Below are 24,843 nucleotides of genomic sequence, written 5' to 3' on the forward strand. Positions count from 1 at the left end.
TTTTACTCTCTTAACAAGAATAAAAAAATATCAAATAAAAAAGAAGAAAAAACTCATAAAGATGTAAAATTACTTGAAAGATGATGAACTTACATTCATTCAACTAAAAAAAAGAAAGAAATAAGGAAAAAAAAGAAGAAGAAAACAAATGCAGTAGGGGTGCATGCGGATCGGATCGGATAAGATATGGCCAAAATTTCGATCCGATCCGCATTAAACTCATCGGATCGGATCCAATATCCACAGTTTTTAAGGTTGGATCTGATCCGATCCGATCCGCACATTGGATCGGATATCAGATATATCCGCAAAATACAAAAATATTTTTAAAAGCTTATTTTTATTAAAAAAATCAATAAAATTCATTTTTCTATTCTTTTAAATATGTTTACTCTTAAAATAATATTAAACATACTTTTTTTAAATAATAAATTAAAATAATACAACATATATGATAATTATTAGTTAAAATAAAACATAAAAAAGAATATTTACTTATTTATTTCTTTATTTTTGCAGATACGCGGATATGCGGATACCAACACAAAATCCGCAATCCGATCCGATTAATGTGCGGATCTGATCCGAAAGCCTTGCGGATCGGATCCATATCCGTAATTTTCGGATTGGATTCGGATAAACACCGCGGATATGCGGATCGGATCCGATCCATAAACACCCCTAAAATGCAGCATTAAAAGAAACATTTTTGTATATTTGTAGCAAATTTCGGTGTAAAACTAAGATATTTATGTATATTCTTTAAGAATTTTTGGTGTTTTTGTACTGATAAGTTCTGCATAATTCAAAAATCTTCCTCTTCCTCCTCCTCATCTTCTGATTCTTCTTCTTCTTCATCTTCTTCAACTTTTAAACTTCCTTCACTTTTCGCGACACTTTTGTGAGATTTTGATCCTTATTTGAATTTTGAGTGTTGCGGTTTTGATTGAGAGAAGAATCATTTGTTATAATGGTTTTTGCGCTATTCAAGAATTGAAAAAGAGCATGTTTACACGCAATCTAAATTGAGGGTTATTTTTGTTGGGTTTAGACCAACTTGTATGAACTTGTATGCCAAAAAGACTTGTATGTGTAGCAGGCTATTAAACTAAGAATTAAGTTAATGGTTAAATAATGACTAAAAATAACTAACTTGGGTTAGTCGAGTGGTCAGCTCACTCGTTTGCTTAAACAAGTGTCCGGGGTTCGAATCCCGCCTTGTGCATGCAGCAACTCATTGGCCAGCGGCAGACCCTTAAATGGAGCTCAGATCCGCGACGAATTAGTCCTTGACCTATCGGGTTGGGGGATACCGTAGGAAACAAAAAAAAATAATAATAACTAAAAATAATAAATTATGATATTTTTCTAATTTTCCTCGACAAAACAACACAACTAAAATTTATAAATAAAATGTTGATAAAAGTAAATCAAATAATTTAAATAATAATGATATTTTTTCCAAAGAGCCGTAAAAATTATAACTTTTTTAAATATATAAAAAATTTTACAATACTTCTTATATATCATGAAAATTTAAAAAAAAAAATTATCTATATTAGAGATTTTATTAATGTTCTTTTATATTTTCATTCATTAATTTTATGTAAAATTTGGCATATATTAGTAAATATTTTAACCACTTGTATATAATTTTTTAAACAATCATGCTATATGTACATTAAAATCAGTTTTTAATATAAAATATAAGTTATAATATAAATACACATTAAAAATAAATTAAATCACACATATATTTATACATAAATATATTAGTAGATAATTTTAATGACTGATTTTAGCATACAAATAACATTTTATTTCCTAAAATAGTGATATGAAAAATAAATAAAATACTATTTGTTCAATTTTTATTAAGATGATAAATATCAACTTGATCTTATCAATTTATCATCTTGTATAATTTCATTAACATATATGACAAATTGATAAATATCAATTTAATTTTATCTTCATGTACAACTTGTTTTCAACATATGATTTGCTAGCAACTTAATTGATAAATATCAATTTAATTTTATCTTCATGTACAACTTGTTTTCAACATATGATTTGCTAGCAACTTTTTTTTTTACTTAGTTAAAGATTTCAATTAAGTTAGCTTATCTAATTTTGACCGAATCAAAAATTACAACTTAGTTTAATTATCCAACTCACCACTTTATCAACTTGTATCTTATACACTTATCAAATTATTTAATACAATATTCTATCAAGAAATAGAGAGAACTAGATAGAAATTCAAATAGAATAGAAGAAAAATATCTAGAATTAGAATAAAAAAAAATTAAAATTTTTAATTACATCATGTATATCCATATTATTATATTATATTCTTATTTGAGAACTGCTACACATCCAAGTCTTATAGTCATCCAAGTAGGTACCACACCAATAAAAATTACTTATTAAAAGAGCGTGATTACACGCGCATTCATATACGGAGTGTCTACTTCTTCTTCGCCTGTGTTTTTTTTTCTTTTCCTCATTTTCTCTCTGATAGTTTTGCACTATTATGTGTTTCTTCTTCTTTTTTGCTTGATTTTTTTTCTTTTTCTTGATTTTATTTCTCTTAATAGAGTGAAACAAGAAAAATTGTAACAAAATAAAATAAGAAGATAAAGAAGAAAAAAATAAAAAAGAAGAAGAAGCAGTAGAAGGTGAGGAGGAAGAGTTTTGAATTGTGTAGAACAACGAGACCAAATTCACCTTAATTCACTCAGAAATGAACCAAAATTATCTTCAGAATGAACTGAAAATTAAATTTAGAATGTAAACTGGTTTCAAAACAAGCACAGACCAAGTGCACCTTATTTAAATTCAGAATGAACCGAAATTACATAATTATTGTGACACACAAACTCAATTCAAAAACAAACACACAAACAAAATTGAATCATGAACAAAAATACATCCAAATCCATCAAGTGATTGTAGGAGGTGAGGAGAAATGATTTTGAATTGTGCAGAATAACAAGACCAAATGCACCTTAATTCACTCATAAATGAACAGAAATTTTATTCAAAATGAACCGAAAATTAAATTCAGAATATAAACTCATTTCAAAACAAGCACAGACCAAGTGCACCTTATTTAAATCCAGGATGAACCGAAATTACGTAATGATTGTAACACAGAAACTCAATTCTGAAACATACACACAAATAAAATTGAATCATAAATAAAAACACATCCAAATACATCAAGTGATTGTAGAAGGCGAGGAGGAAGAGTTTTGAATTGTGCATAACAACGAGACTAAATGCACCTTAATTCACTCAAAAATGAACCGAAATTATATTCAGAATGAACCAAAAATTAAATACAAAATATAAACTCGTTTCAAAATAAGCATAGACTAAGTGCATCTTATTTAAATCCAGAATGAACCGAAATTACTTAATGATTACGACACACAAACTCAGTTCAAAAACAAATACAAAAATAAAATTGAATCATGAACAAAAATATTATCCAAATTCATCAAGTAATTTTGCAGTATTATGTGTTTCTTCTTCTTTGTTTGATTAGATGAACAAGACAAGAAGAAGAATATAACGAAGAGTTTTGTGGAGTTTTCTATTCTTGTTTCTTATTTTTTGTTTGATTTTTCTTCTCTTTTTCTTGGTTTTATTCTTCTCAAAAGAGTGAAATGAGAAAAACTATAAGAAAATGAAATAACAAAAAGAAGATGAAGAAGAAAAAAAAAGAAGAATAAGAAGAAGAAGTAGTAGTAGAAGGTGAGGAGGTAGAATTTTGAATTTTGCAAAATAACGAGATCAAATGCACCTTAATTCACTTAGAAATAAATTGAAATTATATTTATAATGAACTAAAAATTAAATTAAGAATGTAAACTCGTTTCAAAATAAGCACGGACCAAGTGCACCTTATTTAAATCTAGAATGAACCGAAATTATATTTAGAATGAACCAATAATGATAACGACGATACGTATTAGAAGAAGACGACAATGACAATAATGATCATGATGGAGGAGAAGGATGAAAAGGAAGGAGGAGAAGAAATTCCAATAAGAAAAGAAGAAGAAAGAGGAGGAGGAAGAGGTGGTGGTGGTGGTGTTGGTGACGACGATAACGAAAGTAAAAAATAATAAAAGAAGAAGAAGAAGAAGAAGAAGAAGAAGAAGAAGAAGAAGAAGAAGAAGAAGAAGAAGAAGAAGAAGAAGAAGAAGAAGAAGAAGAAGAAGAAGAAGAAGAAGAAGCGCGAGGGGAGAAGAAAACGAGAAAAAGAAGCGCGTGACTTTAAATCACTTGAATGAACTTGAATGTTAAAATTACTTGGATGCAGAGAATAGTTCTTAGTTTAATTTATTTAGTTTAATAATTTAACAATATATTTTATTTGATATTTTTAAATATTAATGATTAAATAATGAGCAAAAACAATAAATTTTGATGAGTCTATATTTTTTGTTGTCCACGATATTCCTCGACTAAGAACTAATTCATTGCAAATCTGAGCTCCTTTTAAGGGTTTGTTGCGGGCCAATGAATTGCTATATACACAAGGTGAAATTCGAATCTCTAATACTTGTTTAATTATACGAGATTCAAGCAACCCAAGTTAGTTTAAGATTTTTTTATAAATAAATAATTTAATTATTTTATTTACCAAAATATGTAATTTGTAATATATTTATCAATTTACATTACATTAAGAGTAATACCCCAAATAGGTCCCCAAAAATTTGGCGGTCCGACAGATTTGTCCCCCAAAAAAATTAACTAGGTCCCAGGTTCCCAAGATTACTAAATATATGTCATATAGGTCCCTAAGCCAGGTTAAACCGGTTAACACGACACTCTTTCTCCTACGTGGAGGTTGTAGGTGTGATGTGTCAGGTAAAGCAACACGTATCGCGTTCAGGATAGATTAGTCCCTGGACACGTGGCTAAAACAACGTCGTTTTGGGACAACGCCAAACGACGCCGTTTTGAGGGGACAGATTTGTCCCCACCTTTATTCCCTGGTTCTCGAAACTTCGATGTTCTAAAGTCAAATAGGTCCCCTAAAATTTTTGTTATAAGTTAAAAAAGGTCTCTGAATTTATTGTATATATGTCAAATTGGTCCCCTCGAATTAAGCAAATAGAACCATAACTAGAATCAAATCATGATGAAATTATCCAAAGTATGTCAAAATATGTCCCAAGCACATGACATATCTCAAGTATGATTACAGTCAAACAATTAGAATTCGTCAATATCCTCATTTAGCATCTTGTTCTTTTGCAGAACTTTGATCTCTTTATCTTCATTAATTGGGTGAATATCAGATTCCAAGTTAGCAGAAGTGGGATCATACTAATACATTGCCTTGTGGTCATGGTAACCCAAGTCCAAAAAAAAATTTCTATAGGTCAAAAAAACAGATCAAGTCAATGTCTATTGGGAGAAATTTTTTGACTTTTCCATTAATGTGCACAAGTACCCCTTTGTTGTCTCTAACAAAACTTTCACCATGGTGAAATACAGGTACTATGTCTTTACTCATCTAAATACCAAAAGATAAAACTCTGTCACAAGTTAACCAAGCAACCAACACAATACAACAACATCATAATAGAAAAAAAAATTCAAATATCTACATTGTTTTTGTTATTATCAAATATCTATCCATAACCACTTCACAACTCTCACTTAAGCTACACCTACAACAAACTATTTTTTATCTACCCTGAACGTACATCACATGCACGTTCATCATACTTCACTCTTTACTACCAATTTAATATAGTAAAAACTAACTTATCTCGAACAATGGCAAGATGCACGACACACCACCACCAAGCAGTCCCTGTACACACTGTCAAAGCACCATTACGAACTTGGATAAACATTAATGGGGTGAAGAATATTAAGGGTTAGGTTAAGTATGATTTTGGTTCCCAACGTAGAGGTCGAAAATCGATTTCGTCCCCGACCTTTCTTTTGGTACAAAATGGTCCCCAAAGTTTCAGTTTGTTTTAAAATCGTCCTTTGAACGAAAATACCCCTCCCTCCCCTCTTCTTCCCCTTCTTTCCCAAAATCATGCAGAAGCACCAGCAGAAGCACAAGCAGAAATAAAACCAAAAGCAACAACAACAATTAATCAAACAGAAGCAGCAGTAGGAGAACAACAACAACAATGAACCACTAATGAATCAACAATGGAATCAAGTAGAAACAGAAACAGCAGGAGCAGAAACAGAAACAGAACAACAACAACAATAACAATGAAATACTATAATTAATAAGAAGTAGAATCAACCAGAAACAACAATAATAAAAAATCAACAATATAATAGAAGAAGAAGAAGAATGGAAGCAGAAGCAGAATCCAGCGAGCCTCTCGAGCAACGGCCATCGAGCACCTCCGCCGGGCCCAGAGGAGCAGCGGCGAGATCCAACCACCGAACAACGACGAGCAACAGTGACCCTGACATTTGAAGGCGGAACTACGACTGATTCTGGTGCTGTTGAACGGCGACGGCAACGAAGAGCAGCGGTGGTGGCGGCGAAGAATGACGGCGACGATGGCGAAGACCCTTCCCCTCTTCTTGCCGAACCCCCTCCCCCCTTCTCCCTTCGCATAATCTCTTCCCCCTTTCCCCTTTACTTTACGCATAACCCCTCCCCTCTTCTTCCTCAACACCCCTCCCTCCCCCTTCTTCCCTTCCCTCCCCCTTCCCCCCTCCTTTTCTCGCGCCCCACCCCCATTTCTTTCTCTTTCCCCCCAATTCTCTGTATCCCTTTCTTTCCTTTTTTTATATATTTATTTTATTTTATAATTTTTTTTAATGAGGGGTAATTTGATAATAAAAAATGAAATTGGTAAAAACGACGATTTTAAAATAAACTAAAACTTTGAGGATCATTTTGTAGTAAAAAAAGGCCGAGGACGAAATCAATTTTCGGCCTCTACATTGGGGACCAAAATCATACTTAACCCGTTGTAAAATTTAGGTGAGGATTTGGGACACTTGTAATTTTACAAAGAGAAAGGGAGAGAATACGTTTTTTTATACAAAGTACATACTTAAATTCAGAGACCTTTTTGACTTATAACAAAACTTTTAGGGGCCTTTTTGACTTATAACAAAAATTTTAAAGACCTATTTGATTTTAGAACGTCAAAGTTTCAAGAAACAGGAAATAAAAGTGGGGACGAATTTATCCCCTCAAAACGGCATCGTTTGGCGTGGTCCCAAAACGACGTCGTTTTAGTTACGTGTCCAGGGACTAATCTGTCCTGAGCACGACACGTGTTGCTTTACCTGACACGCCATACCTACAATCTCCAGAGAGAGTGTTGTGTTAACCAGTTCAACCTGGTTTAAAGACCTATATGACATATATCTACTAATTTTAGAAACCCGAGATTTAGTTAATTTTTTTAGAAATCTATCGGACCGCCAAATCTTTGGGAACTTATTAATTACTCTGTTGGTCCCTATAGTTTTGCGAAATTTTCAATTAGGTCCTTATACTTTTTTTCCTTTTAATTGAATCCTTGCACCAAATTTTATTTTTAATTGGGTCTCTATATTTTTTTTCTTTTATTTGGGTCTCTGCACTAATTTTTTATTTTTTAATTGGATCCCTATATAATTAAACCAATTACTATTAAGAGGGACTTAATTGAAAAAAAAATTGGCGCAGGGACCTAATTAAAAAGAAAAAAAGTATAGAGACCTAATTGAAAATTTCGCAAAACTATAGAGACTAACAGAGTAATTAATTCTTTAAAATATTACTCTTATATTAATTGAGTAAATGCCCAAAATGGTCCCTTAAATTCAAATCGGTATTCAATTTAGTCCTTGATTTTTTTAAATGATCAAATAAATCCATTAAATTCAGAAACGTGCGCCTCCGTTAGTCCCTCCCAGAATTGCCGTCTTAACATTGCTGATGTGGAACGTTAACTGCCATGTGGGCATTCCAGCTGTATGCTGATGTGTGCCAAGGTTGAATTTGTTTCAAATTGGTATCTGGAATTGCCTAATATTACCCAAATTAGTCCATTTCAATTATTAAACCCTAATTTTCTTCTCTTCTTCAAACTGTATGCTACGATCTTCTGTTCTTCGACTCTCCTTCTCTTCTCTGACTCTCCTTCTCTTCTGTTCGACCTCTCTTCTTCGCCGTAAAACCCAAATTGATTTCTTATCTATGTGAGTGTTGATGGGTGGTGGCGAGAAAAGCCAAAGTAGCTCAAGTAGGAACAACTCTGCAGGCAGACCTTATGGCAACAAAGGAATGCAAAATAGGGGAGGTAAGAACGCTGTTTTCTGTAATTGCGGGCTTCGAACGGTGATGAAGCACTCAACAATGGCAGAAAATCCTGGTAGACCATTTTATGGTTGTTCGAATTATGAGGTAAGGTTATGGCTGTGAAGAAAATGTTAAGATGGTTTGAGTTTGAGTTTGGATTCACCTGCATTTTTTACTTTGCAGTATGGAATTCACTGTAATTTTTTTTGCTGAGCTGATGGATGTGAAGAACAAGTTTCTGCAGCACCCATTCCACTAGAAGTTTTGCATGAGTTAAGTTGGAGGATGACAAGCTTGGAGAGTGATATTAAGACCGTGAAGATGATGACAATGGAGCTGCTGGCTTTTGTAGTTACTTTTGGTGTGTGTTTAGGTTTTAGTTTGTTGGGGTTTATATTCAATAAATGATGATTATGTTATGAAATTTTAAATTTCTTAAGTGGTATGTAATGTCTTGATGAAGATGGAATGAAATGAAATGAAACACTAATTTGACATGAGTTCAACTCTTGATGCTGCACTTATTCTGCTAAAATTGTGTTCAACTAAACCAGAAAGAGATAAATCACAACATGAACTAAACCAAAAACTTCATTAATTTAACATAACTAATTTCGGAACATGGAACAAGTGTTGTTTGTGCTAAAGCACATTGTGTATAACATACTATCACAACCCAAAACATCATAGGCCATAACAACATTCAAAAGCCATGCATACAAGTTTCAAATGTTACATTACAAAAAGACAGTATTGTTTAACCATAACATTCAGCTACAACAACATGAACTCAAAAAGCCACCACACTTTGTGCTAGTTAGACATTTTTTCTTGGTGGGTTGAATCCTGGAGTTGGAACAAATTTCAAGAAGGAGGCCAGTTTTTCAGAGGTTGCTGCACTAGCTCCCTGAATAGTCTCTCTTGAAATCTCAGTCGGATGTGGAGCAGCCGCAGCAGTGGATGAAGTTGTCCTCTTGACAGGGAGTTTGTCTATGCGTCTCTCACATTTAGTTCTCAGATACCCTTTATTTGCATTCTTTGTAGTCTTTACAGCCTATGATATCAATAACAACAATACAAGTGTCATTATATGGATTTGTTTGTTTCCAGATTTATTAACTCAAGCTCTAATTTTGATTAATGTTTTTAATACTATTACTACCTTAGTTGTAGGTTCTTGTTCAGCTCCTAGACCCCCTTCAGCAGCAACTTCTGTTTGAGTATCAATTTGTCCTCCTTCAGCACCAACCTCACATTCTTCAGTAACAACCTCACCTTTGTTACCTTTAGAATCAGTGTCACCCTTATTTGCAGCATCTTCAGCAGCCTTTGCAGCAACTGCTAGCTCATCAGCCTTTTGTTTCTTTGCTGTTCTACAACTCCTTGTTGTGTGACCAACATCTTCACATGTCCCGCATGTGAATTTGCCATATTTTTTCTTCAATTTTGTTGCTGTGCACTCTTGGCTCCCCCGAACAGGTGCCTCATGTGCATCTTTTTTTCTTGCATAATGTGATGGCCTGCCACGGGGTTTGCTCCTTACAAGTGGTAAGCAATGGAGGTATTCTGATGTTTTCCACAACTGTTGGCCTCTTACCGGGTTGATATGGTATTCATAAGTCTTGTTGTATGAGCCCATTGTTAGCCATGCAGGGACATAATTCTCGGGTCTACCATTCATAACTGAAATCGCAACTATTGCATGACGACAAGGTAACCCTAGCACATAATAAGTTTGAGTAACTAAGTGTGTTGATAGGTATACTACGGTGTAATTACACAAAAAAATAAAAACAATCAAACAAAATAGTACTTACCCGATAACTGCCAAGACCTGCAGCTACATATTTGGTTTCCCAAATCAACCACCACATTATGTGATTCACCATGCACTTCAAACATCACTTCAGCCGCATCTCCAGACCACATTGGTGTATAATACCTGCTGTAATGCCTTTTCTTTGCAAGTCTACTTTGTTGAATCGGAGGTAAGTGTCCCACATGGCTAGAGAGTTTCAGTTTCTTCCTTGCCATACTAGTCATGGCATACCTCCTAACCTCCTCCAGTAAAGTCAAGTCGGGCTTACATCTGTATGGTTTGGTGGCAGCGTTGAACACCTCACACATGTTGTTGCAGACATTGTCAACCTTTGGAAAGTCTTTGTAGTGAGCCCTGGTCCATGCCTGCCTAGGAAACTTGTCTAAATATGCCCACGCCTTCTCATTCACCCTCTTTATAGACTGCATATGTCCGTTGAATTCCTGGACAGTCATTGCTCTAACACACTTCCAAAGCAAACTCTTCAAGTGTGAGTCCTTCCATTGTTTCTGAAAGTTTTGCCAAAGGTGCCACGCACAGAACAGTGATGCGCACCTGGCATAACTTCACGAAATGCTGGGATTAAACCCTACAAGATAACAAAGTAGTCACCTAAAAACCTGAGCAAATAACAGATTCTTGATTTTACCAGATATATAATAATAAATTGAAAAATAGGGTCTATTTTGAACTAATGCGCTTAAGGATTCTTAAATTTTGCAATTAGAATAACAATAGTATAAATGAAGTTGATTGCATTAAAAATCCAAAATAGTCCTTCGAATTTTGTTCATTAATCCAAAATGGTCCTTAAAATTATTTATCGTGCCTCTAATTGAAGCATATAGGTTACCTTCTGCATGTCAGAGATGAAGCACCAACCATGCTTTGTCTGATCTCCAATGTCTTCATGCAAGAGCTCCAAGAACCACTTCCAGTTGTCTTTGTTCTCAATATGAACAATTGCCCATGCAATTGGGTACACATGATTGTTCGCGTCCTGACCCATGGCACACAGCATCCATCCTCCATAATAGGTCTTCAAAAAAGCCCCATCAAGTCCTATCAAGGGTCTGCAGCCACCCACAAAACCTTTCTTGCATCCATGCAAACACACATAAAACTTTTCGAAGACACCTTCTCCGTTAGGCATTGGACTAACACCTAACTTGACAGTTGAACCCGAATTAGATCTCAACAGCTCCTCTGCATAATCTCTGAGTTTAGCATATTCTGCAGCTTCATCACCCCTCACTATTTTCCTTGCATCACCCAAAGCTCTTGTAATTGTAGTCCTAGACAGTTGTATTCCAATTTTTGCTTTAAAGTAATTAAACACCTCACAGTGTCTAAAAAGTTGGGAGCTTCCTAACCTTCTTAACAAGTACATCAGTTACCCAAGACCTAGTTGCACATCTATTCTTGAAAGTTCTCTCACATGTATGATCATCATTAAAGGTCTTAATCTGCCAACATCCATTCGGTTTGCTATAAGAACAAAACACCATCCAAGGACAATCTTCATTCTTGCATACCACCCTACATCTAGTAGTATCATTTTTCTTGTACCTTACACCCCTACCCTCTTGCAATGTATAATTTCTAACCCCTTTCTTAAAAGCATCCCTAGTGGTGAACTCCATACCTAGCTCTAATCTCACGTATCCAAACTTGGCAGTATCATTGAAGATGGGATTCGCAGCTGGGTCTGCTTCATCTTCAGAGTCTGGTGGAGTCTTCAGTTCATCAGATTTCCAGCTATCATCAGAAAAAGACACTGCCATACAGATTCATGCATTACATCACCAACAGAAATAGAATAAAATCAATACATATGCACATTAATTATAATATACGTTACATACATTGCAAGTTTTCTTTATTCTCATCATCATCTACCTCCTTCTCATAATCAGATGCATCCATTGATGGGGGATGAGAAGTATCTTCATCATTAATAACATTTTTCTTGCATTTGTCATTGTCACTGGCAGTCTTCCTTTTTCTCCTTTCGCTGGTAGGGCCAACATCATCATTGTTGTCACTGCTTGAGTCCAGAGAGTCAAGTGGCATGTGTGGCCTGTATAAACTGTCCTCTGCAGACTCATAAGAATCAGATGAGCTATCAACATTCAAGTGAATTGGCTCCTTGCTTGCTTGTTTTCTCCAGCCTTATGATCTTGTGATATACCTTCTAGGCATTCTAGTAGACGTGTTGAATTTAAAGTTAATAGGCTTGGATTGTTTCTTTGATGCGCTGTTTTTTTTTATTTGTGCATTCTTGGTTGAGGGAGTGGGTTGAGAGCAAACTTTCTGAGATACGGGTTTGGATGTAATGGGATTTGGTTGGGATAGAGATTTAGGGGATTTCACCTGTGAACATGATTTGTGACCATTAAAATTGAGGGCAGTTGATTTTCGTGGACTAGGCTTCGAGGGAGTGGGCTGGGAGGCAGTGGGATGGGGGGCAATGGACTTGGGAGGAACGGGCTGTGTCACACTGGGCTGGGAGGCAGTGGGTTGGGGGGGGGGGAATGGCCTTGGGAGCAACGGGTTGTGTCACAGTGGGGTGGGGGGCAGTGGCTTGGGGGGCAGTGGGTAGGGGACAGTGGACTTGGTGCAGTGGATTTCAGTTCAACTGGGATAAAGGTAACTGGTTCTTCAAGTTAACTTAATATTGTGCTAGTTTTCTTCACAGATTCAACACCTTCTACTCTATCTTCTTCCATGCCTTCCATTCCGACCTTCTGGCCTATAGCATGATCCTCCTCAGACAAATCCATTACATCAATTATCTCAGGAATCGAAGTTCCGTGCTCAAAATAGATGTGGATGACGTTGTTATTCTCATGGCAGTGCTTGATCATACTAACAAGGTCCTGGTCCACTTTCAATCTCCTAAGACCAAATTCCAACACATGTTTAGGCTCTAGATACCAACATGCTTCAGCCTTATCATACCCCAATTCTCTATAATAACATGTTACCGCAAACACGTCAAGATAGTCTTCATCAACTCCAAAAACCCATTCATCATACAAGTCAGAAGTGTAGATAAAATTTCTCCCAAGATCTGTCTCAAATGCTCCACCATGGTGAAAAACAAGTTTCAATTGATCAGGCATCTGAAGTTTACAGCACAATGCACAAAACAGACAGGATTATTCATTTTGTCGCAAAACAGCCATATTGCAAAGAACTAGAAATCAAACTATATTTGTAATAAGAATGCATATATTTACTTCCTATTGACTATAACTTAAACCAGACTATGATTTATGTGGTTACAAGTCTCATATTAGAAACCCTAAACCCTAACATTTGCGCCATCAACAACCACAACATTCTAAACCACTCTCTTACATATACAACAACGCATTCACACATAAGTATCAAGAACCCTCAGTGAAATACAAAAAATGGAAGAGAATGATCAAGTTGAACTGTTACCTCTCCCCGTCGGCAGTGTACGAAGGTGATGCTTCATCGATAACTTCTTCATTGACCGGAGAGAACAGATTCTAAGGATGATCCTCGGCGAGGAAACGTTGAGTGGGAAGTATGGAAGAATGAACGGACGTAGGAGAAGAGAAAGCTTTTTTGAAGTTTTGGTGGAAAACGTTGAAGTGGAAGGGGGGACCAACAACAATTGTTTATTGAGTTAATAGTCAATTTCGTCCCCGAAAGTGTCCTCGATCTCCATTTTCATCCCCGAAAGTCAAAATTAATCAAAAACGTCCTCGAAAGATACCCGTGTTGATCACGTTCGTCCTTCCGTCTTCTCGGTTGATGAGATGGCAAACGGCCGCTTACGTGGCACGTTAACTGCCAAGCTGGCCAACGCCAGGGTGTAGGATGTTGTTGCTGACAAGATAAGTTTCGTTTAAGCCATCAAATTAGTCCTTCGAGTTTATAAACCCTAATCCCAAAACGAATGATAAATACTTCGAGGTGATCACTTTCGGTGGCAGTAGAGGTAACTAGGAGGCGTAATCCCTGGCTGGCTGCGTGGATGGAGAGAGGAGATGGTGGTTGTGGTGGCGGTTTGTCACATGCATCGCACGACAGTCATGGATCCAGTGTTTCGATGCGAAGGAGGAGGGTGAATGCTCATGATGGATCATGTTTCTGTGGGCTGAAGACTGTGATTAAGGAATCTGGGACAGCGGAGAATCCGAGTAGATTGTTCCATGCATGTCCAAGGTACCGGGTGAGTGATGGTAAAGGAAGTTAAAGCTTTTTCATGTTCTTATCCTCTGTTGGGTGTTCTCTGATTTTTTTGTTTACTCCCATATGAAATTGCAGAAGGGTAGTCACTGCAATTATTTTAAGTGGGTTGATGATGATGAATTTGAAGTAGTGGGTGTGTGTGGTACAAAGAAAGATGCAGGAGCTGATATAAAGGTTGAAGGTGAGTATGATGAATGGAGGGTGAAGGCGGCATGGAAGTTGGGCACTGTGGAAGCTGAAGTTAGAGTTTTTCATGTTCTTATTCTCTGTTGAAGGCTTGTGTTCTTTCAGAAAACTCATTGCGAGCCTTGTTTCTCCAAACCATGATGATGTGCCTCCTGTTACTTGCATAGTTTCTGATGGTGCTATGTGGTTCACTTTGAAAGTTGCTCAAGAGTTCCACATCCCTCACTTTGTGTTTTTCACTCCCAGTGCCTGTGGCATGCTGGGATACATTAACTTTGAAGAGATTCGGAAAAGAGGTTATTTCCCATTGAAAGGTACTCTCTTGTATTATATTTTGACAAGTTTTTATTTGTATCATACAATTTTTTAATAGAATAAAATAAAAATTTATTCTTTTCAGATGAGAAGAATCTGCTTGATGGATATCTTGATACTAAAGTTGATTGGATTCCAGCAATGAAAGGAGCAAGACTAAAAGACCTTCCCACATTTCTTAAGACTACTAATCCTTATGATGTAATGTTCAATTACAACATAGTAAAAGTGAACACTGCTATGCATGCCAAAGGGGTTATCCTTAACACCTTTGAAGACTTAGAATCAGAGGTTTTGGATGCCATCAGAGCCAAATACTCCAATGTCTACTCCATTGGTCCATTATCAATGCTATTCAAACAGCTCTCAAACTCAAATACTCAATTGGAGTCGATTGATCTGAATCTGTGGAAGGAAGACAACAAATACTTGGAATGGTTGGATAAAAGAGACAGATGTTCTGTTGTGTATGTGAACTTTAGTAGCTTAGTGATTATGACACCAAAGCAACTAAGTGAATTTGCTTGGGGTTTGGTTAATAGCAAGTACCATTTCTTGTGGGTCATAAGGCCTAATCTTGTGCATGATAATAATAATAATGGTGATGAAAAATTAAGTGATGAATATGTGAATGTGATTGAAAGATGTGAGAGGGGATTGGTATTGGGGTGGTGCCAACAAGAGAAAGTTCTGTGTCATGCATCAATTGGCGGATTTCTAACACATTGTGGGTGGAACTCAACATTGGAGAGCATATGTGAGGGAGTTCCAATGGCATGTTGGCCTTTCTTTGCAGAACAACAAACAAACAGCTTCTATGCATGCAAAAAATGGGGGATTGGGATGGAGATTGAGTGTGATGTTAAGAGAGAGCAGGTTGAGGGGCTTGTGAGGGAACTCATGGAGGGGCAAAAAGGGAAAGAAATTAAGGTTTATAAACTCGAAGGACTAATTTGATGGCTTAAACGAAACTTATCTTGTCAGCAACAACATTCTACACCCTGGCGTTGGCCAGCTTGGCAGTTAACGTGCCACGTAAGCGGCCGTTTGCCATCTCATCAACCGAGAAGACGGAAGGACGAACGTGATTAACACGGGTATCTTTCGAGGACGTTTTTGATTAATTTTGACTTTCGGAGATGAAAATGGAGATCGAGCACACTTTCGGGGACGAAATTGACTATTAACTCATTGTTTATTCAAAGGGGAAGAAGATGTTATTTCAAACGACATCGTTTTACAGACTTAGGGCACCCACTACTCCAACGACGTCGTTTAATGGAATGCCCACATGGCAGTTAACGTTCCACATCAGCAACATTAAGACGTCAATTCTGGAAGGGATTAATGGAGGCGCACATTTCTGAATTTAAAAGATTTATTTGGTCATTTAAAAAAATCAAAGATTAAATTGAATACCAATTTAAATTTAAGAGACCATTTTAGACATTTACTCTGTATTAATTTATCTCGTTTAATCGTTTACCGCATAAACGAAATAACGCTTAATGTCACGGTATTATTCCTCACTTTTGCCCATCAACTCCGGTAGCCTAACAAAAATTTTGAAGGATGCTGGAATTGTTGAGAAACTCTGAAGATACGGTTGTGTAAAGTATTTTCTCGAAAATTCTTGAAGGAAGAAGGAAAAGGAACGTGGTTCGATGAATGAATTGAATGGTAAGTAAAAAAATAAGAGGTCTTTTTTTAGGCATAGGATTCTGACCGCTGCGGAATGTTGTGTTTTAGAGAGTTGAAAGTTGAAAGTTGAAACCATGTTTGGAGTCACGATTTGGACTCAGGGTTGAGCTGTAATTAATAACTCCCTCACTTTTGTGATTCTCTCTCCCTTGTCTTTTTTCAAAACCCAACACACCTACTCACTACTCCCACTCTCTTTACTTTCTCCGCTTTGCTTTCACACCCGCACGTTCTCGCTCTCCCAAAATGGCTGACAGCGATTCTAACCCTCCTCCGCCTCCTGTTACCGTTACCGTTACCCATAGCGAAACGGCGAACCCTGATGTGCCTGCTCTCGCTTTAGCTACAGAAGCTGAACCACTCCGTGATAACACCGCCAAAGACCTCCCACCTTCCCCGCCACTCCCTCAACCTGAACAACCAGCACCAGAAGAAGACACGTCAGCATCCGAGGCTGTCCAAGCTGACACTTGCCAACCGGAACAGGAAAAGGATGTGGTTGCAGTTGCAGAGCAGAATCCCAATCCCACTCCTCAAGAGCAAGAGCGCAGTGACAAGCTTCCGCAGAATCGGGTATCGTTCAAGGAAGAGAGCAATAGGGTTTCTGATCTCTCCGATTCCGAGAAAGCTTCCCTTGAAGAGTTCAAGAAGCTTCTAGCAGATTCCATTAAGGAGGACGTTTCCATATGGGGAGTCCCTCTCCTCAAGGACGAGAGAACTGACGTCATCCTCCTCAAGTTCCTCAGAGCCCGCGACTTCAAGGTCAAGGACGCATTCGCCATGATCAACAACACTCTCCGATGGAGAAAGGACTTCAACATCGACGCTCTCCTCGACGACGATCTCGGCGATGACATGGACAAGGTCGTCTTCATGCACGGACACTCCAGAGAGGGCCATCCTGTCTGCTACAACGTCTACGGCGAGTTCCAGAACAAGGACCTCTATGATAAGACCTTCTCCACCGAGGAAAAGAGAAACAACTTCCTCCGGTGGCGGATTCAGTTCTTGGAGAGGAGTATTAGGAAGCTTGACTTCACTCCCGGTGGCATCAATACCATTTTTCAAGTTAACGACCTCAAGAATTCCCCTGGCCCTGCCAAACGGGAGCTTCGTCTTGCCACCAAACAAGCTCTCCAATTGCTTCAGGATAACTACCCCGAGTTTGTTGCCAAACAGGTTAGTTAGGTTCCCTTCAATTATCATCCTTTTGTCGATGCTTGTTAAATCAACTTCTTGTGAATGAATAGGTTTTTATCAATGCTCCCTGGTGGTATCTTGCATTTTATACCATGATCAGTCCATTCATGACGCAGAGGACCAAGAGCAAACTTGTGTTTGCAGGGCCATCCAGGTCTCCTGATATCCTTTTCAAGTTAGTAACTTCTGCTATTGGATATTCATATTCTGAAAATTTGTTTCCTCTTCTGTTTTTGGTTTGTTTATTGCGTTGTGAATTATGACATTATGTGGTGTTTCTTTCTCTAATAGGTATATTTCCCCGGAGCAAGTGCCAATTCAGTATGGAGGCCTAAGTGTAGATTTCTGTGACTGCAATCCAGATTTCAGTATGTCTGATCCTGTCACGGAAATTCCTCTTAAGCCGACCACCAAGCAAACTGTAGAGATCGCCATTTATGAGGTGCGGTGCGATTGTGATGGTTACATTTCACCAATTTTGATTATTTTGTACTTCTTTAAACTGTAGACACTATTGTGTCATTAATATCTGAAATAGAAAGATCTTAGTGAACTGAGCTGCTGATTTTTTGGCAGAAATGTATTATTGTCTGGGAGCTGCGAGTGGTTGGTTGGGAGGTTAGCTATAGCGCTGAGTTCAAGCCTGATGCTAAAGATGGATATGCAGTTATTATACAGAAGGCCACAAAGATGTCCCCAACTGATGAACCTGTTGTTTCCAATAGCTTTAAAGTTAGTGATCTGGGAAAATTATTGCTCACTATTGACAACTCCACCTTGAAAAAGAAGAGGCTTCTTTACAGGTTCAAGATCAAACCCTACTCTGACTGAAGTGATTCTGGGTACATGGAAATTGAAGAGTATGAAATATGCATGTCATCATCATTCGTTTTTCAGCCCATTATTCATCTATAATTTTGGTCGTCAGTTGTTTGGAGTTTTTGATTTCTGTCTTTTGTTGTATTTAGTACTTTGTGTTCCAATCAAACGTTGAGCTAGTTTTAATTGTTATTTTAATAGAGTAGCACGTGAAAATGGGATTGAGTTGGTTTATGGGATTCTATATATCTACCAGCATTATCTGTCACCTTGATGGGGAAACCAACATGTAGAGGCTTCGGTAGGAGAAGTTATCAATGTAAAATTTTGTTATCGTACTTATCCAGTTTGAAATTGGTCCAATTATAACTTCAGAATCCTTGTCTGTACAATGAAGCATTCTGAATCCATATATATGTTACATATATATTCTTTTTGGTCTTTTAGCTGTTTTGCTATTTAACTTCATTTCATTCTATATCTGAATGAAATTAGAATCTAGAACAATAAAAACTAAATCGGGATTGGGACTTCTTGGTTTAAGTTGAATTTTGCAGGGATTGCTATTGCATTTTATTCTTGTTTGTGCATTAGCTTTCTATTTGGTATTAGTTTTGTAATTCTGTTTTTCTATGATGTTCTATATTTTAGTTCCTTTTAACGTGGGGTGTGGGGACTGTAAGTGGTTGAGAATATGGTTTCATTTCACCACCATGTGACCCTGTGCTGTCTCTTAGGTGATCTGATTCATTTAAAAAATGTTATTTTCTTGTGGAACTATCTGATATTTCCATTTTGTTTATTTGGAAACTATTGAAATTGAAAGCTATGAAGGGGATTGTTCAGAATATATTGAGTTAATACTTAATAGTTCATTGTTAACTCACAATGATTGCAATTGTGGCAGATGCTTTACATTTGGAAAGGAATGACCAATCAAGTGTTAAATAAAAACTAAATATACAGTGTTGATTCCGAAAAGTGAAGTCCTCCTATTAGGCCACTGCCAACTAGGACAGGCTGTGTACTTTTGATGTCTAAATGGATACTTTTTCTTCTTCTTCTTCTCGTCTTCTTGGTGGGGGTGGGGTCTACACTCTAAATGGATACTTAAAGCTAGTAACTTGTGTTACTTATCTTTTTTTAATTTATTTTTTTACCTCTTTAGGAATTTATCATTGCCCTCTACTTATTTCTTATGTAGTTATCTTTGAAGTGATGAAAATTTGTGAAGTTTCTTTAACTTTGAATTAGTGTGGGATTTTCATCCTTTTCCATGAAAAACCCAAGCTGCATAATTTGGTCTCATCATCTTCTGTGTTGACTGGATTTTAGAGCCATAAGCGGTTATGATATCTGCACCATATTATGCTATCATTGTTTGATTTGGATTTTAGAGAAATATGATGGGGAAAGTGTTCTTTACCGATTTAATAAAAGGCATTGTAAAATCTAAGAGTGAATATATCTTTACTTGCTCTTATTAGGGGCAGACTTATCTTGAAAGGAGCTTATTTCATGCATGTATATACTGTTATTTCATGTGATATTCTACGTGTTGGATAAACACCATTCTTGCATAGTTGCATGTGAGCTCTTGTGACCCCTTTTTTTGGTTTGTATTTAATTATTTATTTATATTTCAATGGTGGGTAGTGTATGCAGAAGGCATCTGAACAGGACATGCAAAGTTGGCCATGTCGGTATAACTGTGTCTGCATCCTAATTTGTAGCTTATAAAGCTTGCCATGTTTCTTTTAGTAGTCTTTATGTCACCTTTTCTGTCTTTTTATTACCCATATCTCTGAATGAATCTTTATATTTTTAATTTCTGGATCCAAATATAATCCAATGATTAGTATAAGATTACTCAGCACATAGTCTTGGCTCTGAAATTCCAATACTAGGATAGGAATAGGATTTCAATTGATGAATCATCCTACACGTGGTTGCCACTGCTCTTTTCTGCTTTTCATAATTTCATTTAGATGTTTAGGACCTCTATTGTTGGTTGTTGATCGCATCTTTTGGTGAGAGGTTCCTTAAACCACGGTGCCATTTGTGGCCAAAGTTCAATAATTCGGTGGACACGACAAAATTTGCCAGCTGCTACAATTGAATAAGATGGCAAAATATAAATGAGTACTCACCGCATGGAAGGGTTATGGAGCTTTTAGGAACTTTTGACAGCATTTTAGGGAAAATAACTCTGGAATGTTGAAGTGTTATGAAGCTTTCAATGATATAATTAGACTTTGATTTGTGTTTAGTGTAAGATATAGATCCAATAGAGATAGACATAATTAACATAGATATATGTTACGGCTTTTATATCTCCTATGAACATGGACAGTAAACAAACAAACAATGCTTTAGTTATTTAGTTAAATTATGCTTATAGAATTACAGTCTCTTTTTTTTGGTTGCCCACGGTATCCCTAACTTGATATGTCAAGGACTAATCCGTCGCGGATCTGAGCTCTATTTAAGGGTTTGCCGCTGGTCAACGGGTTGCTGCATGCACAAGACAGGATCCGAAAGATAGGATCCGAATCTCCGACACTTGCTTAAACGGACCAGTGAATTAACCACTCGACGAACCAAAGTTGGTTGAATTACACAGTCTCTCTGTGGTATCATTTTTGAACTCCAGATATTAGAATCCAATTATTATGGGAACGCACATACTACACATTTGCTCGCAGCTCGAAGGGATCATTGATTGGAACAGAAACCATATAACAAAAGGTTATTGTTCTTATTATATTATTTTCTCTTTTTTCTCCTCCAAAAAAAATTGATAACAGAAAATACCAAATGAAAACATGTCCTTAGAAATTTACAAGACATGGAATAATAATGTTAATTAGGCTTTCAACGTATCTAGGGATCAAACTTCTATAAAGTGAAAATTCTGATAAAGTGATAAAATATATTTTAATTATTTTTGAATTAAGATGGTAAGATTTATACATAATAAAAATTATAAATTTAAAAACAATTAAAATCTTACTTTACTATTTTGTTAATCTTTTTATTTTTGAGTTTTTTTTTTTTTTATTTTCAATGTGAGATAGGTTGGTGGCCTTTCTGATTTCTTCTTTCTTTTGTTTCAACTTTCAAAGTTCAATGAATAGACTCACTTAGTGCGCAACATGCTTGTAATCATTTGGTTTACTGTTGTTAATATAAAACCGATATCAATTATATATGGTCTTATTTTTATTTTATTTTTTATAAAGTTGTTCGTGGGGTTTAGGATGGAAAGCAATATGGAAAAAAAAAGTTTGTATTATTTTTCACTTAAAATTCTTCAAAACCCTCTCTTCTCCAAACTAATTCACAAACAATTTCTGAGTCTAAATTTCCCGTAATCCTCTTAGTTCAAGTTTCTAGTCTATACTATTACTAAAGCAACGTCAAACCAAATCTCCCATTGCATGTGGATCTCAAGAAGACTTTTAATCTTTTATCCCACAGTTGAATGAAAAGTTTGTTACTTGCAGTTGCACAACTAAGTCCCTACAATACCACAGCATCCGAGGATGAGAAAGGATTAACAAACGAAAAAGACAATATAATACAATAATTAAGGCTGATGGTGAGGAAATTAAAGGCACTCATTGTAAGTAATAATTGTCTCAAACGGACCACTCTAACACAGCTAAGGAAAATGCTATTTGTACAATACTAATCAGTATTTAATAATATTTAATTATTTTTCATTAAAATATATCTCTATTTTTTAGATACATATCTATAAATTAATTTAATTTAAATATTAAAAACAAAATTTTCTCAAACTTCTTACCTACTTCATAAGTAATTATTAGGACTTTGCTTCTTTTATGTAAATTCACATAACAAATACGATTTGTTATTTTTTTTTTTTACGTAATTCATACTGCATTAGTGAATTTCAAACGAAACAGGAAGCCTCCTCTCGTTTTCATCAGTGAAAGGTATCACTACCTTCTAGCTGAAGCACCATCTCGTCTTTATTGGTGAAATGTATCACCACTTTTTACACCTGTGCTTAATTAATGTTATGAAATATCATGTTCATCATTTTTAATTACATTTAAAAATAAATATACAAACTCCATTCTTATTTAATTGAAACAAGTTTGATTTTATTTGATTTTATCAATAGAATTGTTACGAATAAAGTATTTTGAGTAAAGAAGCAAAAAAAAACCCAGAGTTTAAGAGAGAAGATATAGCTTTGTTCATATCCTGACCCAACACTAAGGCCCAGGATCCAAGAAAAAAGGCCCAACCCAAAAGAGTTGAGCCTTTCGTTACACCGACCAGATACCACGAAGTCGGCTATCTTCACGACTTGCTCTAAAGAAGTTGGTACGAGGATTAGCTGGCAGATAAATCCTCCCTCAAGAGGATAACTGCCCATAGAATCTCTCTAACCACTTCCAGGAGCAATATCTTAACCTCCCTAAGATAAAGGGACGGTTACTCCCCTTGAAAGGCGGAACTACTTCAACGGTGGTTATGGGTCTATCCCTATAAATACACTGACACTTCTCAGGTATCTCAGAAGCCCAATACTCTCTAGACCTGTTTTGCTCCCTTTGCTGACTTTGGCATCGGAGTGTCTTTGCAGGTATCACCCCCTCACCTCTCACGAACAAGTCGGACGGAGCATGTGGATCGTCAACCCACTTGCAGCCCTCCTCTTTCATACGTTTGGGCCAACCAATACCATCTAGCCCATTAATCTCCGGTTACCCATCGTAACATTGGCGCCGTTGCCGGGGAACCGAGAGATCAACCAGTGATGGCGGACAGATCCCCTGAGGAGGGTCATGTGGAAACAGATTCCGAACAAGAGAATATGGATACCGGAAATAATGACGCAGACCTAACCCTCCACCAGGAAACTAACGATCAACACAGAGAGGGTACCTCCGGAGTCAAAACCCCGAAGGCGAATTCCTCAGAAGGCCGTGAATCGGAGAAAGACGAACAGTCCCACGCAACTGAGCTTATGGGATTAGTCCATGTCCACCAAAGTCGCTTGGAACAACTAGAACAGGAGCGGGAGCGACAAAAGGAGATAGAAAAGCACCTAAGAGAGGAGATGGATCGACGAAAAGAGTTAGAGAAAAAACTCTTAAAGTTAGAATCCTCCCTTAAAGGTCGGAACTCCCGTGACGATAGAGAAGAGTCGCCCCTAGTAGGGGAGGATCCTTTTAGTGAGGACATAATGAGGGCAAAAGTTCCAAGAAACTTTAAAAGCCCCGATATGGACCTCTATGATGGAACCACAGATCCGAAGCATCATTTGAGCAACTTCAAAAGTCGGATGTATCTGGCTGATGCTTCTGACGCAATGCGCTGCAAAGCTTTCCCGACCACCTTGTCGAAAGCAGCGATGAAGTGGTTCGACAGCCACCCCCCGAGGTCGGTAACCAGTTTCGAAGACCTCTCAAGAAAATTATTGATGAGGTTCTCCATCCAAAAAGACAAAGTAAAACATGCGCCAAGCCTCCTGGGAATAAAGCAGGAGGTCGGAGAATCCTTACGAGCCTACATGGAAAGGTTCAATAAAGCATGTCTAGAAATCCAAGACCTGCCCACTGAGGCAGTCATAATGGGGTTAGTCAATGGGCTTAGAGAAGGTCCCTTCTCACAATCCATATCTAAAAGACACCCCGCCTCCTTAAGTGATGTACAGGAAAGAGCTGAAAAGTACATCAACATGGAGGAAAATGCTAGACTGAGAGAGTCGAGTTGGCGACCTGGGCATCTCCCCTCAACAAAAGAGAGGGAGAGGGAAATCAAGAGTAAGGAAGAGCTCGGCCTCGATAGACCAAGGAAATATCACTCTTATATTCCTCTAAAGGTTTCTATAGTGGATGTATACAGAGAGATCTGCAATACTAAAAGGCTGCCACCTCCCAGACCCATTAAAAATAAGAAAGGGGGGAGTCACAGCGACTACTGTGAGTACCATAAAGTATATGGTCATTCAACAAATGACTGTTACGACCTTAAAAATGTGATAGAAAAGCTGGCTAGAGAAGGCTGGCTTGACAGATATCTCATAGAAAGGTCGGACGGTCATGGGAAGAGAAAGCGAGACGATGTGGATAAAAGAGACCCACCACCACAGACTCCGGAGAGACACATACATATGATCTCAGGAGGATTTGCGGGAGGGGGACTCACCAAATCCTCTCGCAAAAGACATCTCAAGCGAGTCTACCAGGTCGGAGGAGAACCATCCGACCTTCCCACCATTTCATTCACA

At 37.1% G+C, this 24,843-nt stretch overlaps 2 protein-coding genes across 2 annotated transcripts; both read left to right on the forward strand.

The window, feature by feature from the left end:
- Positions 1-14,133: 14,133 nt before the first annotated feature.
- On the forward strand, positions 14,134-15,809 carry LOC107632572 (7-deoxyloganetin glucosyltransferase-like). Its single transcript, XM_088506713.1, has 4 exons — positions 14,134-14,331; positions 14,427-14,532; positions 14,597-14,851; positions 14,938-15,809. The coding sequence occupies exons 1-4, from the start codon at positions 14,134-14,136 to the stop codon at positions 15,807-15,809; spliced, it is 1,431 nt and encodes a 476-aa protein (XP_088362839.1).
- A 515-nt stretch (positions 15,810-16,324) lies between these two features.
- Positions 16,325-19,013, forward strand: LOC107629761 (patellin-3). Its single transcript, XM_016332644.3, has 4 exons — positions 16,325-17,732; positions 17,804-17,928; positions 18,045-18,195; positions 18,330-19,013. Exons 1-4 carry the CDS (start codon positions 16,800-16,802, stop codon positions 18,582-18,584), a joined length of 1,464 nt encoding a protein of 487 aa, XP_016188130.1. The 5' UTR covers positions 16,325-16,799; the 3' UTR covers positions 18,585-19,013.
- The last annotated feature ends 5,830 nt before the right edge of the window (positions 19,014-24,843 follow it).

The sequence above is a fragment of the Arachis ipaensis genome, chromosome B3 (genome assembly GCF_059453495.1).
Source record: "Arachis ipaensis isolate K30076 ecotype BB chromosome B3, ASM5945349v1, whole genome shotgun sequence".
Lineage (NCBI taxonomy): Eukaryota > Viridiplantae > Streptophyta > Magnoliopsida > Fabales > Fabaceae > Arachis > Arachis ipaensis.

Excerpts from the sequence above, each read along its gene's own strand:
- LOC107632572 (XM_088506713.1), top strand. The coding sequence starts at position 14,134 with ATGGAGAGAGGAGATGGTGGTTGTGGTGGCGGTTTGTCACATGCATCG. Across the intron at positions 14,332-14,426 it reads ATGCATGTCCAAGGTACCGG|AAGGGTAGTCACTGCAATTA; the intron begins GTGAGTGATGGT and ends ATGAAATTGCAG. Across the intron at positions 14,533-14,596 it reads AGCTGATATAAAGGTTGAAG|AGTTTTTCATGTTCTTATTC; the intron begins GTGAGTATGATG and ends AGCTGAAGTTAG.
- LOC107629761 (XM_016332644.3), top strand. The coding sequence starts at position 16,800 with ATGGCTGACAGCGATTCTAACCCTCCTCCGCCTCCTGTTACCGTTACC. Across the intron at positions 17,929-18,044 it reads TCTCCTGATATCCTTTTCAA|GTATATTTCCCCGGAGCAAG; the intron begins GTTAGTAACTTC and ends TTTCTCTAATAG. Across the intron at positions 18,196-18,329 it reads TAGAGATCGCCATTTATGAG|AAATGTATTATTGTCTGGGA; the intron begins GTGCGGTGCGAT and ends ATTTTTTGGCAG.